The sequence below is a fragment of the Muntiacus reevesi genome, chromosome 7 (assembly GCF_963930625.1).
Source record: "Muntiacus reevesi chromosome 7, mMunRee1.1, whole genome shotgun sequence".
In the NCBI taxonomy this organism is placed as follows: Eukaryota; Metazoa; Chordata; class Mammalia; order Artiodactyla; family Cervidae; genus Muntiacus; species Muntiacus reevesi.
In genome coordinates this window covers 50378757-50394516 of record NC_089255.1, presented here as the reverse complement: position 1 = coordinate 50394516, position 15760 = coordinate 50378757, and the positions used below count along the sequence as shown (strand labels likewise).

The window sequence follows — 15760 nt, the reverse complement described above, 5'->3', positions numbered from 1 at the left end:
CCAGCTTCAATTTCCTCATCAATAAAATGGAGATAATAATACTTCCCTTTCAGAGGGATTGTAAGTTAATGGATGATGATGAAATAATACTGTACCTGTATTACAGCCCTTGGCATAGAACTGGCACAGAGAGCACATCAAATAGATGGAAGCTGGCATTTGTATTCTTTTACTCACATAACCCTAAACAGGTGAGTAAAGATAGACAATGTTTCATTCAGCCTTTACTACAAATTCCATGACAATGTTTCCCAAGGAGTTTCTTTCAACCTTGAATATTTTCAGGAACTCTACAGGATAGAAACTGTTTTTTAGTATCCATTAATTCTGAAAATACTGAAACACAAGATTCCAGAAGGTATGACCTTGGTGACTGGGAATGACTGGGGTTACCTCACTCACCAATCAGGCTTTTGTAGGAATTCTGCCTTTCAAATGTCTTTCTTCCTTTTCCACTGAAATCCTTTCTCCTACTCCTGCCCTGCAAAGACCCTGACAACAATAGTATTCACTCCTTCTCTTTTCTTCTTCTTCTTTTTCTTTGCTGTTGTTTTTTTGTTTTTGTTCTTTTGGCCACGTCGTGCAGCTTGCAGGATCTTAGTTCCCCGACCAGGGATTAAACCTGAGCCCCAGCAGAGAAAGCATCGAGTCCTAACCACCAGACATCCAAACACTAAAGCCTTGTCAACTGTGAAATGACCCATCTTTGGAGAGTAATCACAAACAGACAAAACACCTTGAAGATACAAGACATGTTCATTTTTTCCTTCTTTGGACAATGCTGATGTGCACAGGGACACACAGATCACCTGTGATAACTACAAAATTCCCCAGTAATCCCTGGCCCCAGAGTACATGCATCTGCCAATATTTTACTAAGGAATCATCAACCTTCACTAACCGCTTTTCTGAGAGGGCTCAGCTTTTATGTGTCAAGCAAATATTCTGGGTGTCTGTTACACACTGTGTTCTCTGTGCTAGGACTATCTTGGTTAACACTTCAAAGGAAGTAGTAGATACAAAGGAGATTTGAGAAGGGTCACATGAAATAAAATTTGTGGACTCATGAATCTTTGTCCTCACCTCCAGCATTTCAGTTTATGGCAATCACTTAATAATGTGAGGTTTCACATTGTGTCCAGTAGTCAGCCTGTCATAGGATTCATGGCTCAGTTGGGAACTTTCCAACAGTCTCAAGAGGTATGTCTCAGAAATTGCACCTCCCACTTTTTACATCGTGCCCCCAAACTAACATTTTCTCTTGAAAAGGTGTTTTGGAGCTTCCCTAGTGGTCCAGTGGTTGAGAATATACCTTGCAATGCAGGGGACTCGGGTTTGATCCCTGACCAGGGAACTAAGATCCCACATGCCACAGAGTAACTAAGCTCATGCACCTGCAGCTACTGAGCCTGCATGCTCCGGTGCCCACGTGCTGCAACTAGAGAGTCCTTGTGCCACAACAAAAGATCTTACATGACAAAATGAAGACCCCACGTGCTGCAACTAAGACCCAACCCAGCCAAATAAATAAATATGTTAAAAAAGAAAGAAAAGACATTTTAGGTAGGATTTTTTTCCTCATTTATGCTTAGATATTTTACTATCTTTTATAAATATTGTTTGAGCACAGAATATAAAGAAGCACAAGTGACCTGGTGGGCATTATGATCTTGGTGGAGTGTCACAAGGCAAGGCGGGGATAACATAAAATGACATTGTAAAGACATGATGAAATAAGCAGGAGAGGTCTTTGGGGGCTTCAGTTGCCAGAGAAAGCCCTACAGAAAAGGTAGCATTTTAGCTCAGTGTTAAGAATAGACTGATTTGGGCTGGGGAAAATGCAGAAAAGATATTGTGCTGGAAGGGATGGCATGAGCAGGTGTGCAGAGGTGGAAATGAGCATCAAGTTCAAAGGACTCAAAATGAATGGGTTGCCAGCCTGGCTGATGGGGAGATTTATTCTGGGGAGAACACTGGGCTGGGAATCATGAGGCATGGCACCGGAGAGCCCTGAGAGCCAGGCTGAGGCATTGGTGCTAGTACTTCCTGAGCAACGGGCGTGGGACAGTGTGCAAGTTGTGCTTCATCTGGCACGATAGCTGAGTGGGGAGATACTGGAACTGGGGACACAGGTCAGAACACACAGAAGGCTCCACAGAAACCCACAGAGGAGATATGGAAATAATTGACCATGGGTGAAGAGAGAGAAGAGGAAAGAGTACCAAAAAAAATTACAGAACATGTGGCTTTAGTGACTGAGAAGGACTGAGGGTACCTCACTCACCAATCTTTTGTAGCAATTCTGCCTTTCAAATGTCTTTCTTCCTTTTCCAATGAAATGCTTTCTCCCACTCCTGCCATGCAGAGATCCTAAGAGCTATGGTATTTACCCCCCTCCTCTTTTCTAGTCTTGCTTTACTACCAAAAGCACTAAAATCTTGCCCGCTATGAAATGACCTCATTTTGGAGATTAATCACAAATACACAGAACACCTTGAAGTTCTTGTCATTTTCCCACTTCTCTTTTTTCCGCAAATTTTGATCTCATGTTTGGAATGAAATAACAGCTTTTTATAATTTCGGTCATAGATGTGTTTTCTCTCCCATTTTTATTGCCAGGCAGTGAGTTAGGGGTTAAGTCCATGAGTCCCTTTGCCTGAATGTATTCACCTTGAATTGGGGTTTTGCTTTTGAGTTTATACTAAAGCCAATAATATCCTTCACCCATTAATTTCCTTTGTTGTTTAAATAGTGCCTTCATTAAGGTTGCCCCATTTGAACCTTTGCTGAACAATTTTATGAAACAAGGCAAGCAGGTGTTATTTTTTAATAGATGAGCAAGCTGAGACTGAGAAGCAACATGATCGTTTACACAGACACCAAGTGGCATAATTGGAAATAACACCTAGGATCTGGCTATTTAATTACCTCCAATATACTAGATGCTGTTACAAAGTCAAAGAACTTCATTACTTGATTCTGAGTCTTATAAAACTGGGAAACCAGGCATTACCTGAATAGTTGAATTACATACTGTGGTTAAGTGACCCACTAGATGGCAATAGAAGCAATGAACAGAAGGTATGTAATTAATTATCGTGTCATAATATGATGGCATAATATGATATGATGTACAAACAAGGGAGGATTGTCTACAGAATAGAAAATATTTGCAAACAATATATCTGATGGGGGTTAATATCCCCAATAGGCAAAGAACTCATACAACTCATCATCAAAAAAACATATGTGTTGAGGTTTGACAGAAAACAACAAAATTCTGTAAAGCAATTATTCGTCAATAAAAAATAAATAAAAATTTTAAAATGTGTATAGGACCTGAAGAGACATTTTTCCAAAGAAGACATGGTCAGCAGACACATGAAAAGATATTCAACATCACTAATCATCAGGGAAATGAAAATCAAAACCACAGTGAGGTGTCACCTCACACCTGTGAGAATGGTTATCATTAAAAAGACAGCAAATAACAAGTGTTGGCAAGGATGTGGAGAAAAGGGAACCTTCATGCACTATTCATGGGAATGTAAATTGGTGCAGCCACTATAGAAAACAGGATGGGTGTTTCCCAAAAAATTAAAAATAGAACTACCACATGATCTAGCAGTTCCATTCCTGGGTATTTAGCCAAAAGAAATAAACACTAATTTGAAAAGTTATATGCACCCTTATGTTCACTGCAGTACTAATTACAATAGCCAAAATATAGGAACAACCTAAGAGTCCATTAATAGATTAATAAATAAAGAAGATAGGGTATGTCTATGCGATGGAATACTACACCATCATAAGAAACGAATGAAATTGTGCAATTTGTGGCAATATGGTTGGATCTCAAGGGTATTATGCTAGGTAAAATAAGTCAAACAGAGAATATAAAATCAAAATAAATGAACAAACATAACAAATAGAAACAGACTCAAGGATATACAGAGCAAACAAGTGGTTGCCAAAGGGGAAGGCAGAGGAGGGATGAGTGAAATAGGTGAGGGAAATTAAAGAGGTACAAAGTTCACATTATAAAAGAAATGAGTCACAGGAATGAAAAGTACAGCATGGGGAACATAGTCAGTAATATTATAATAAATTTGTATAGTGACAGATGGCAACCAGACTTGCAGAGATCATGGTAATGTATGAAAATAATGAATCATTGTGTTGTATACCTGGAACTGACATTGTAGGTCAGTTGTTGTTGATAGTGTTGTAGGTCAATTATACTTAAATAAATAAATATTTTTTTAAATTACTGGGGAGAAATAAGCCAAAGTTTTATAATGTCTGCTCATAGATAAAGGTATTGTGATTGTTTTTTTCTTTATATTTTTATATATGCCTCATATTCTCTCTAAGAGAGAATTTAGAGAATTAGAGAATTCTCTAAGACAATCTGTATAGGATTTTAATCTTAAATAAAAAACATTTTTAAAGGCTTCAAGAAAATAAGTGAGGCTTGTGCCCATTCGTGGGCTCTGTGTTTTAACAGAGGTGCTAACAACCTTGAGCTTATCTAGGCGAGACTCACTGGGATCTGAGGAGCCCTCAGGATCCAAGATGAAGGGACAAACATTCAGCAGAAAAAAATTTAGGGAGGACTTTTAGCTCCCTCCACTTAGTGGAATGCCTGGTGTGTAAAAGATGCTTCTTCTCTGAGGTCCCAAGACTAAGCCAGGAGCTAATGAACAGAAGATACAGGATAGAAGACTACAGCTTCACGTAAGGAAGGGCTCCCCAACCACTGGACACCAAGAAGATATTGAACAAGCTACCTGATGTGGTAATAAGCTCCCTGTCGCTAAAGGCAACCAACATGGGCCAGGTCAATGGTTATTTAGGATGTTGTAGTTTGTGTGCTATCGAATTCAGAAGCAACACAGTCATGGCTGAGAGGTAGCATAATGCAGGGTTTAAGAATGCAGGCTCTGGAGGCTCTACCATGCTCACCCCCTGGAACCTGGCTAAGCCACACAGAGGCCGTGTGTAGGTGTGTTGGCCACCCTCCCAGGTGAGGCACCAGTTGCCTGCCAACATCAACCTCTAGGCATGTGACTAGGTGAGCCTTCAGATAATTCCAGTCCTTCAAGTTTTGAATCATCACGTTTGATACCAGCTGGAGTAGAGATAAGATGCTCTACCAAACTTTGCCCAAATGACAGATTCACAAGCAAAATAAACGTTGCCATTTTAAACCACTAAATTTGGGAATAGTTGCATATCACTGAATAACTGGAATGCAATGTTTATGTGATGTTCTGAATTGCCACTGATCTTCAAGGCCACTTAACAAGTGCTGAGTCAAGTAAAAGGAGGTATTATTTTCAGAAAGGGAATTGGGTGCCTTGGGCTAATGAGAGCAGAGAAGGTTTGGTGAAACAATTGGGAGAATATGAAAGAGGATTTTGGGCAGCACAGTGAAGGCTAGATCCGTGGCTTTGTAATACCCTCCCTCCCCTTCATGGTTTTGTGATTTTCTAAGTCTCCTGGAGAAAGTAGGTGCTGGATCCTGGCATGAAGGTGGAAGAGACACTGGAGGTCTGTGGATGGCAGGCACAGAAGGACTGGTGGTAGGCTTGGGAAACACGCCACCCAAGGAAACAGAACAGAGTAGCATACTATCCCCTGTTGGTATGCAAAAGAATCTTAGAGATTGTTTTCTAGATAAGGAAATCAGCATCAGGCACTTGGAAAACAACTAAGTACAAATTGTTCAGTAGAGACAGTACAAATGAATTACAGAGAGAAAAGATTAGGTTTAGTGAGAAGACTATGAAAGGGTGATGAAGCCAAGAAAGATTTCTTGATAGCGAAAACCAGAAAAATTGAGACAGCATGGCTCTTCCTGTGTCTAAGAAGGGGAACAATAAGGCAGTTCTTAATGGTTAGAGCATGGAATCATGTTGGAAATTCTATCAGCAATACTATAAATGACAGTTCTCTCATTTTTTTAAAGAAGAAAATTACAGTGGGCACACAGAAGAAGGAAACAAGGGTGAGTGACCAATTTCCTAGTGATCAGAGTATGATAATGTCAGGATAGCTTAGGTCTACTTCCCTGGTGCTGTGAATACAGGAGAGAGGAAGCAGGCAAGAAAAGATACTAGCAGGCAATTACTTGTCTGCCTCATTAATTTTCAGGCTATAGTAAGAGTATTTAAAAATTAGGAAGAAATGATGTCAACATGGGCTGAAATCTTCTGAACAGCAATTTCTGACTAAGCAAACTGAAGTGCTTACCTTGTTTATTTCTCCTTCTGCTCATTTCCAGAAGTGCACAGCTTCAGTTCAGTTTTGTTCAGTTGCTCAGTAGTGTCTGACTCTTTGTGATCCCCATGAACTGCAGCACGCCAGGCTTCCCTGTCTATCACCAACTCCTGGAGCTTGTTCAAACTCATGTCGATTGAGTCGGTGATGCCATCAGTTATCCTCCCTAGAAAAAGAACAAAAAAGCAATTTCAGCTTCTAGGGTGGAAGAGGACAGTATTAATCACAATGAAGTTTGACAGACCAGAAGCCTCCCCAGGTCCACTCAGACCTTTTAAAGCTTTTACGCCCCCTGTAGAATATCACAAGTCCATGAATATCACACCATAAAAGAGGGAAGAAGCTTATTTGGAAAGTGGTAATTGCTCAGGACTGGCCTGTGTCTGAATGTGTCTCTCCTTACCCCTGGTTGCCTAAATCAGATCTTCTAAGCTGTCAGGAATGTTTTGTTTTGTTTTGTTTTGTTTGCTCTTTTCAGAAGAAGCTGCCAAAATGACAGTTAGCTTGGAAGTTGTACTTGGGGCATTTAATTGGTCTTAAATTAAAAAGAAAGACAGCAGTGTGGTTTTAATTCTGACATTTATTATAACAGATAAGGATTCTAGAAAAAATAATGTCAAGTCTAGGTGAAATTGGTAGGCTGTGAGATGGACTCAGAGGAATTTTTCATTTCTTAAAAAGGGAAAGGGAACCATGTTCCTGATGCAACTTAACTTGGCTCTCAGTATAGGGTCTGGAGCCAAATCTGTCATTAACATCAAAGACACCCCCATGCCTGTGATGTGCAGCCCTGGTGCACCCCTTCAGATGTCAGGTCCTCCTTCTCCCTACTGTCTAGCAGTTAGAGTTAAGTCGATATATCTTAGAATCAGGGACTGGAGGGGGTATTCAAAGATCATCTGGGTAATTTCTCTGCCTTCAGGGAGGAGTAAAACAAAACCACTCTATATGTGTTAAACATCCCTTGTTTGTAAATCGTATTTCTCTGAAGGACTTCACAAATGAGCCTCAAGGGAGCTATTTAGAATTAATTCATCACTATCAGGAAATGGTTGATGTGCATCCTCTCTTATTTCAGGTTCAGACTTCCCTTCTCATTCTTTTGTGAAGAGACACCATAGTTGGTTATTATCATCCTGATAAGGAGCCTTCCTATTCTTTGTCTCTTGTTCCTTGAATACATTTGTTTCTGAAAACTTTTTTCACATACCCTCAAATCATATCCATTACTTGATGCAGAGTCCTCCCTACAGTTGGTGCTCTTCTTTAATTAAGAAACCCAAACTGTGATCTGTATTCTAGAAAAAGTTTGGCTACTTGACATGCAGGAGCAATGATCTACAATGATCTACATCCAGGAGCAAGGATCCTACAGCCCCAGACATTCCTCCAGGACCACACTGGCTCTTTAAACCACAGCGTGAGGATAGCTGATGGTCGTGTATTGTCATGTTGCTTTCCTACCGAACTTTATGCAACTGTTTCATCTTTCCCAATAACCCTGCTTCACCAAATGTTCCTTTTTTCCCCCACCTTCTACCCTCCCTTCCTCTCGCCCTTTCTTTTTGAAGTATAATGACATACAACATTATGTTAATAGTTTCAGTTTTATAAAATAATTAGATATTTATGTAAAATGAAATGATTACCATATTACTCAATTTACAAATTCATTAAAAATTTTAACACTGTGAAGGCCTAACAAAACTCATCCATAATCCAGATGCAGCCTCGGGACCAGCATTTTGCTACCTGTGCACAGTTGGAAGATTATAAGCGGATTTATACGAGGTCTGTGGCAGCCTGGTTTGTGAATGTGCTTGAAAAATGCTTCTTGTTACTGTGGCTTTCCATTGTCTTTGATGGTGGCCATCTTCACTCACTTGTTGAGTTTCCTCTCATTCCAGGTCCTTGGATGTGGTTCTGTTGCCCAAGCTGTTCTCAGTCGAGGACACTTAGGAGGAGTCATCACTATCAATATTGGATTTCCAATGGCAGTTGTGATGGCCATTTATGTGGCTGCAGGTGTCTCTGGTAAGTACCAGAAACAATGACAACTGCTGCTAACTCAGCCATATTCTGGGTGCTTTACATACCTTAACTGTTATAGATCTCAGCAGTCCTACAAGAATATGTCTTTGACTCTATTTTTATAAATGACCAATTTTAAATGGCCAGCAAATAAATGGTAAGTGACTTGCCACTGTGGCAACCTGTAGCAAGAGACAGAGATGAGGGTTGGAACTCAGAACTGACTGATTCCTAAATCCGGCCACTGAATGGTATTCTTTACCTGTCAATACATTCTTTTACAAGCTCCATCTCACGCTTGAAACCACTTCCCAGATATTCTGCAAATGGCCCTGTGAAGATCACTCCAACAGGGGCAATTCCCTAGACCTTTATCACAGAGAGCCCTGGGCCATTTGCAAAGTAGCTGGTGCTTTCATGGAGGTGCAGGGCTAGTCAGCAGGTCTTGGTCCAGCCCTGCCCTGAGTGGTAGACTAATTAAAAGTGATTCTCGAGGTTCTGAGAAGCAAAATGAAATGATACTTAATGCAGCCTGGGACCTTAGGAAGGAACTGTGGAAATGACCCACAGTTCCGCAAGGCGCAATCTTCAGCAGCCTTGTCTTGGGGACTCAGAACACTAAGGTAAGACTGTTGGTGATAAGGGAAGAAGGGAACTCCAGTGTGCTGGACACTGTATGGGGTGCTGTATACAATATATCTCCTTTCTCTTCTGTATTAGCTCCTCTTTCTTCTATAGCAGCACTCTGAGGCAGGTATTACTGTCCATTCTACAGAGGAAACTGGAGCCCTGAGGATTTTTGCTTTTTGCTTTGGGTTTGTGCTCAGTCATGTCTTTCCATCCCCATAGACTATAGCCCCCCAGGCTCCTCTGTCCATGGGATTGCCCAGACAAGAATACTGGAATGGGTTGCCATTTCCTACTCCAGGAGATCTTCTCGACCCAGGGATCGAACCTGTGTCTCTTGTGTGTCCTGCAATGGCAGACGGATTCTTTACCACTGTGTCATCTGGGAAGCCCCCAAGGGGTTAAATTAATTGCCAGACATCCCACAGCTGGTAAAAAGGCAAATCAAAGATCTGGCCCAGGTTCATGAGACAGCAAAGCACAGGTCCCCATTACTAAACAACACTTCCAGTGATCTATCATGGGAAAGGCAGTTTAGACAGGGCTGTACAGGTCCAGTACAGGGCAGAACGGTCCAGGGGAGGATTCTGCCGGTGAGCTGGCTGGACTGGTGACAAGCACTGCCATTGTAGCACTGAAGAATGACTGCCCAGACCCCCTCAAAGCCTCCAGGGACTAGGTGCTTGGAACAATCATTTGCTGACTGGCAGCCTCTCCATATCATAGGGACACACAGATCCCAAGGCAGTCCAGGTTACAGATTCCCATGTATGTGGTTTGTTAAGTAGGAGCAGTTATTTCTGTTCAAACTTGTGCCAAGCCTTTGCTGTGATCCCAGCACTCTACTGCCTACCCGAGATGCAAAAATAACCAGGGGGCCACCCTGAATGGGCCAAGGCTTGATGACGGTGCAGGCCTTGACACCGAGGCAGAATACCTTCTTGGCTTCAAACAAGCATGCAGAATGATCCACTGCCTCCCCCCCTGCCCCATGCCCTCCCATATTCAGACAAGTGTGGTTTCCACAAACCATGCAATATAAATGTAGGCATATTCTCAGCTACTTTTTTTAAGGTGGAGATGTGGTTTGGCAGTATTTCACCTACCTAACTCCCTGAATTGAATATCACCAAATATTTACTTGGGATAAATTGGTCCCAGACCTCACCAATGTAGCTAACACTTCACCACCACCGCTGTCAATGTCTGTTTGCATACACCAATATATTTGGAGTTATCACGGGAGGAAAAGGGGCAGAGACCAGCAGGAAGGGAGAAGAGGGAGTGAAAGATGGTGTGAGGTCTTCCCATCTGGCATTAGCCTACGGTTGGTTAAGCCCCTGCGCTCAGAGGGGCTTGTTTTCACCAAACGCTGTTTCTGAGCAAGGCTCGGGAGTTGTCCAATGTGTTTTGGAGAGACTGTGAGATCCCCAAATGCAAGGAGAACAGTCTCTGAGCCTGGCTAATAGAAGGCAGCTATTGCTGTTGTTTAGTCGCTAGGTCGTGTTCAACTCTTTGCAACTCGATGGACTATAGCCTGCCATGCTCCTCTGTCCATGGAATTCTCCAGGCAAGAATAAGGAGTGGGTTGCCGTTTCCTTCTCCAGGGGATCTTCCTGACCCAGAGATTGAACCCACATCTCCTGCATTGGTAGGCAGATTCTTTGCCACTGAGCCACCTGGGATGACAGTGTTGAGCTGGGGAAAGGGAGCTTATCTCCCATCTCTGTTTGGAACTAAGCGCTATTCAGGTTCCCTGGGAACTGGGGGAAACAGGGACAGATAACACACTGGCCCAAAGATGACATCAGTGCAGACTCAGTATTGGCTTTAACAGCCCGGGAATAGGAGAGGAAGATGGGGGTGGTGGCGGGGGGTGGGGGGGGGGGGTGGGCAGGTGATTCTCTCATAGTGGCTGCAACTAACATACTGGTTTGTGGACACTTGTGAGGCCCTCTTTGGGAATTCCAAAAATAACCAATGTATATTAGGCATAAACATAAATGGGACCTCACTTTGTGGTCCAGACTGGGAAGGTCAGCTGACCTCTGGTTTTGGAACAGAAAGCGTTACTTCTCTGCACTGGACTCACTATTAAGTGCCTTTTGGAAAGTCAAGGTGAACAGTAGTTTTGGCCTCAGAGTGCTTTTGAGAGACTAAAAGCATAAATCTCTTATGCTTTAAACCTACACCAAGTTTTATTTTGGAAGAGGAGCTTGCTAAATCATAACTCTCCCATTGGTGGACTCATCTCAGGGGAGATATTTTTGATTGGAGGTGATTTCTTATGTCCCCACGTCCTTTCACATTGGGTCCCTCCAGGCTGGCCGGGTGGTGGTGACCCTCCAACTGGCCTCTGGAAGAAGAGAAACAGGGCTGGCTCCAGGAACTTTTCCCCTGCCCTATGCGGTCCCCTCTTCTAAGCCCTGTTTCCAGCTTCCTAGTAAGCTATGCTCTTGCCAGCCTCCATAATTATGACTCTCTTAGATTCAAAAGCAAAACAAAACAGGCGATGCATGTGTAAGTCTTCAGGAAGTCACCTGTGCTTTGATGTATTGACATTTTCTTGTTCATATGAGCCCCTGAGGGGCAGAGTCAGGTGAAGACAGGGCACTCATAGTTTAGCCAGCAGTCAGAATCCCTCCCCACTGCAAGCCCACCTTGGCTTAGAGATTCAGGAGAAGCACAACTTTCTTTCTGGAGGCAATGAGAGGAGGGAGGCTTCCAAAAACAAGCTTATCAGTAGGTTCTGTGTGGAGTCAAATGGCAAAGTGTCATCGTCATCATCACCATCATCATCATTATCACTGCTTTGTTTACAGCTATTTCCACAACCCAGAGGTCCACATTTCAATGTGGTTACACTGACAGTCACTCTAATCCCCCCAACACACACACTAAATGTCTTCTGTACTCTTCACATGTGTGTCCTTCATCCCTAGGAATCAAGCCCATATGTTCAAAGATGACTTTTGAAATTTTTTTGCCTGCCTTCTAAGGCAGAGAAAAACTTTATAAACTTGGTAAAGAAAACCTAGAAAAGTCAAAACATAGGTCCTAGAGTTCAAATAAGTTTGGATTTTAATCTGAGACCTACCACTTATTAGCCATGTGACCGTAAACTGTTACTTGACTTCTCAGTTTCCCAACCAGTAAACTGGAGTAGGACCCATCTCACCGGTTTCTTAGGAGGATCAAGTGCGTGTAATTACCCATATGACAGCACCTGGCAAGTGTTCGATATGTGTGGTTGTTGCTGCCACAGCAAAGTTAGCTGGGGATAGCAGTAGCCTACAACGAGCCCTCTGCCTGAACTTGCAAATGGGTAAGAATCAAAGAGAATGATTTCTTGAGTCAGAGTTTAGGTTGGAGTGAAGGAAATGTTATTCTATTTCTGTGTGTGAGATATACATTGTCTTTGCAGAGAAACTGCAGAGAATCCATTCAGAGGTTGTGACCACCTCAAAATAAACTGAGCCCCTTACCTCAGTGAGAGGCAGAGCCCACCAAGGGAGGGCCATTAAAGACATGTCTCTTTTTCAGTCCTAATATTACTTCTATATCCTCTGGACATGGAGTTAGGAATTACTAATATAGAATTTTGGAGAAGGCAATGGCAACCCACTCCAGTACTCTTGCCTAGAAAATCCCACCGACAGAGGAGCCTGATAGGCTGCCGTCCATGGGGTCGCTAGGAGTCGGACACGACCTGAGCGACTTCACTTTCCCTTTTCACTTTCATGCATTGGAGAAGGAAATGGCAACCCACTCCAGTATTCTTGCCTGGAGAATCCCAGGGATGGGGGAGCCTGGTGGGCTGCCGTCTGTGGGGTCGCACCGAGTCGGATACGACTGAAGCGACTTGGCGGCAGCAGCGATATAGAATTTAATATACTAATTTATATTTAATATACTAATATACAATTTAATATAGAATTAAATCTTCTAAGTATATGATATAAATATATTGATTTTAAAATATACTGAAGCTAACAGTTTACATCAACCTCTTTGGGGTTATTGATTTATAGATAGGCAAAGCCCAGTAGAACAAACTGTGGAAAATTATTAAAGAGAAGGGAATATCAGACCCCCTTACCTGCCTCCTGAGAAATCTGTATGCAGGTTAAGAAGCAACAGTTAGAACCAGACATGGAAAAGCAGACTGGTTCCAAATTGAGAAAGGAGTATGTCAAGGCTGTATATTATCACCCTGCTTATTTAACTTACATGCAGAGTACGTCATGCAACATGCTGGGCTGGATGAAGCACAAGCTGGAATCAAGACTGCCAGGAGAAATATCAATAACCTCAGATATGCAGATGACACACCACCCTTATGGCAGAACACAAAGAAGAACTAAAGAGCCTCTTGATGAAAGTGAAAGAGGAGAGTGAAAAAGCTGGCTTAAAACTCAACATTCAAAAAACGAAGATCATGGCCCCTCCAGTCCCGTTACTTCATGGCAAATAGATGGGGAAACAATGGAAACAATGACAGACTTCATTTTCTTGGACTCCAAAATCACTGCATATGGTGACTGCAGCCATGAAATTAAAAGACGCTTGGAAGAAAAGCTATGACCAACCTAAACAGTATATTAAAAAGCAGAGACATTACTTTGACAACAAAGGTTCATGTAGTCAAAGCTATGGTTTTCCCAGTAGTCATGTATGGATGTGAGAGTTGGACTATAAAGAAACTGATCACTGAAGAAATTGATGCTTTTGAGCTGTGGTGTTGGAGAAGACTCTTGAGAGTGACAGCCAGGAGATCCAACTGGTCCATCCTAAGTGAAATCAGTCCTGAATATTCATTGGAAGGATTGATACTGAAGCTGAAACTCCAATACTTTGGCCACCTGATGCAAAGAACTTACTCATTTGAAAAGACCCTGATGCCGGGAAAGATTGAAGGCAGGAGGAGAAGGGGATGACAGAGGATGAGATGGTTGGATGGCATCACTGACTCGATGGACATGAGTTTGAGCAAGCTCTGGGAGTTGGTGATGGACAGGGAGGCCTGGTGTGCTGCAGTCCATAATGGGTTGCAAAGAGTTAGACACGACTGAGTGACTAAACTGAACTGAAAGCCTAGTAGACAGATATGATAGATGGACAGAATGATAGACATATAAATAGACAGAGATGGAAAATAAGCCACTTGAGTACAAGTTTCTTTATAAATTTGACTTTGAGAAAGCTAAACTCCCTGAAAAGTATCTAATGATGCCTTGAGGATTAATACTCCTCTCTTCCTCCCCACTCTCACACACACCCCCCTCTGTGTCCTCACATATGGTTCCTTACCTAGAAGACGGAGTTCTGCCTGCAGTCCCTAGACAAGCTTTTCTTCACAATAGTTCTCCCAGGCCTGCCCTCTGACTTTCTTAATCACCTTGTCTTCTTTGCAGGTGGCCACGTCAACCCAGCAGTTTCTTTTGCATTCTGTCTTTTTGGACGGATGAAGTGGTTCAAATTCCCCTTTTATGTGGGGGCCCAGCTCTTGGGAGCCTTTGTAGGGGCTGCAACCCTCTTTGGCATTTACTATGGTGAGTAGGGACCCCGAGTTCAGAGATTAGGGAGGGCTGGGTCTAAGCTGAAATTCAGGATTACTTGGCAGGAAGAGGTGAGATAAGGAAGAACGTGACACAGTCTATCATACACTTGACAGGCAGTTCTCAGTGTCCTGAATGAAAGTGAACGTGTTGGCTGCTCAGTTGGGCCCAACTCTTTGTGACCCCATGGACTGTAACCTGCCAGGCTCCTCTGTCCGTGGAATTCTCCAGGCAAGAATACTGGAATGGGTTGCCATTCCCTTCTCCAGGGGATCTTCCCAGTCCAGGGATTGAAACTGGGTTTCCTGCATTGCAGGTGGATTCTTTGCCATCTGAGCCACCAGGGAAGCACTTCTAAGGGTCCTAAGTTCTAATTAACAGGGCCAACATTATTCTCAGGGTACATTCATGGAGCCTCTTAGTGAAAATGATTACAACTTAAATGAAGGGGAGAACATAAAGGAATTCTATCTTTAGACCCAACAAGTACTACAGTGTAAACAATGCCAAAGCAAGCAACAGGCCACTGGCTTCTCCATAGCTTTCTCTGAATTGGCTGGGAGAGAAGTCATTGACTAGTGGCAAAGGGAAGGATGAGTAAGTATTTAGAGAAGGAATTTGGAGCAAAGCCTTTGAGGGAAGGAACACAGAAGAGAAATGGGGTGAGTAGGGAACCCCATCTCCCTTTTGTCCAACAGCCAGGGCTTCCATTTGGCAGCAGTCCTGGGGAATCAAAGTTCTGACGATGGAAGATCCAGACTTTAGTTCCATGTGAACTAAGTAACTAGCTGTGTGGCTTCAATAAGTCATCTGACCTTATTTGTCTCAGTTTCCTCCTCTGGAAAATGAGGGAATGAACTAGATGCCTTCAGAACCCCTTCAAGCTAAAAAATCTTGGGGTTCCATAAAATCAACTATTAAAGTAGTTCCTTCTATCTAACCCAAAGTAAATCTCAATACCTTATAACTCTCAAGCTGGAACACTTAGGAAACTAGAATTTATGAGCCAAGTCTAATAGCAGTACCTGTGGAAAGGCACCTTTTCCCACAGACTATCCTAAGAATTAGAGTGTAAGAAAACTGAAGGAGAACTTGAGATCAGACCAGAAACCTGGAGAGTCAGCTGCTGGGTCAGGAGAGGCCTGGGGGTCTGGGACAACCTAGACCACACTGGCTATGTCAGGGTCTGCTGTGTCTCTTGCTCTAAGAGCATCTTCACTGTACTTGATGCCCTCAAATGCTGGACTGGTATTAGGGGTTAC

At 42.8% G+C, this 15760-nt stretch overlaps 1 protein-coding gene across 2 annotated transcripts in view; it reads left to right on the top strand.

Moving 5' to 3' along the window:
• The window catches only part of AQP9 (aquaporin 9), a 41417-nt gene that overhangs the window by 17351 nt on the left and 8306 nt on the right, over positions 1-15760 (top strand). For both annotated transcript variants that reach the window (XM_065941500.1, XM_065941502.1), the window contains exons 2-3: positions 8190-8316; positions 14355-14492. In XM_065941500.1, the coding sequence (XP_065797572.1) occupies positions 8190-8316; positions 14355-14492 (265 nt within the window). The remainder of the gene's footprint in view (positions 1-8189; positions 8317-14354; positions 14493-15760) is intronic.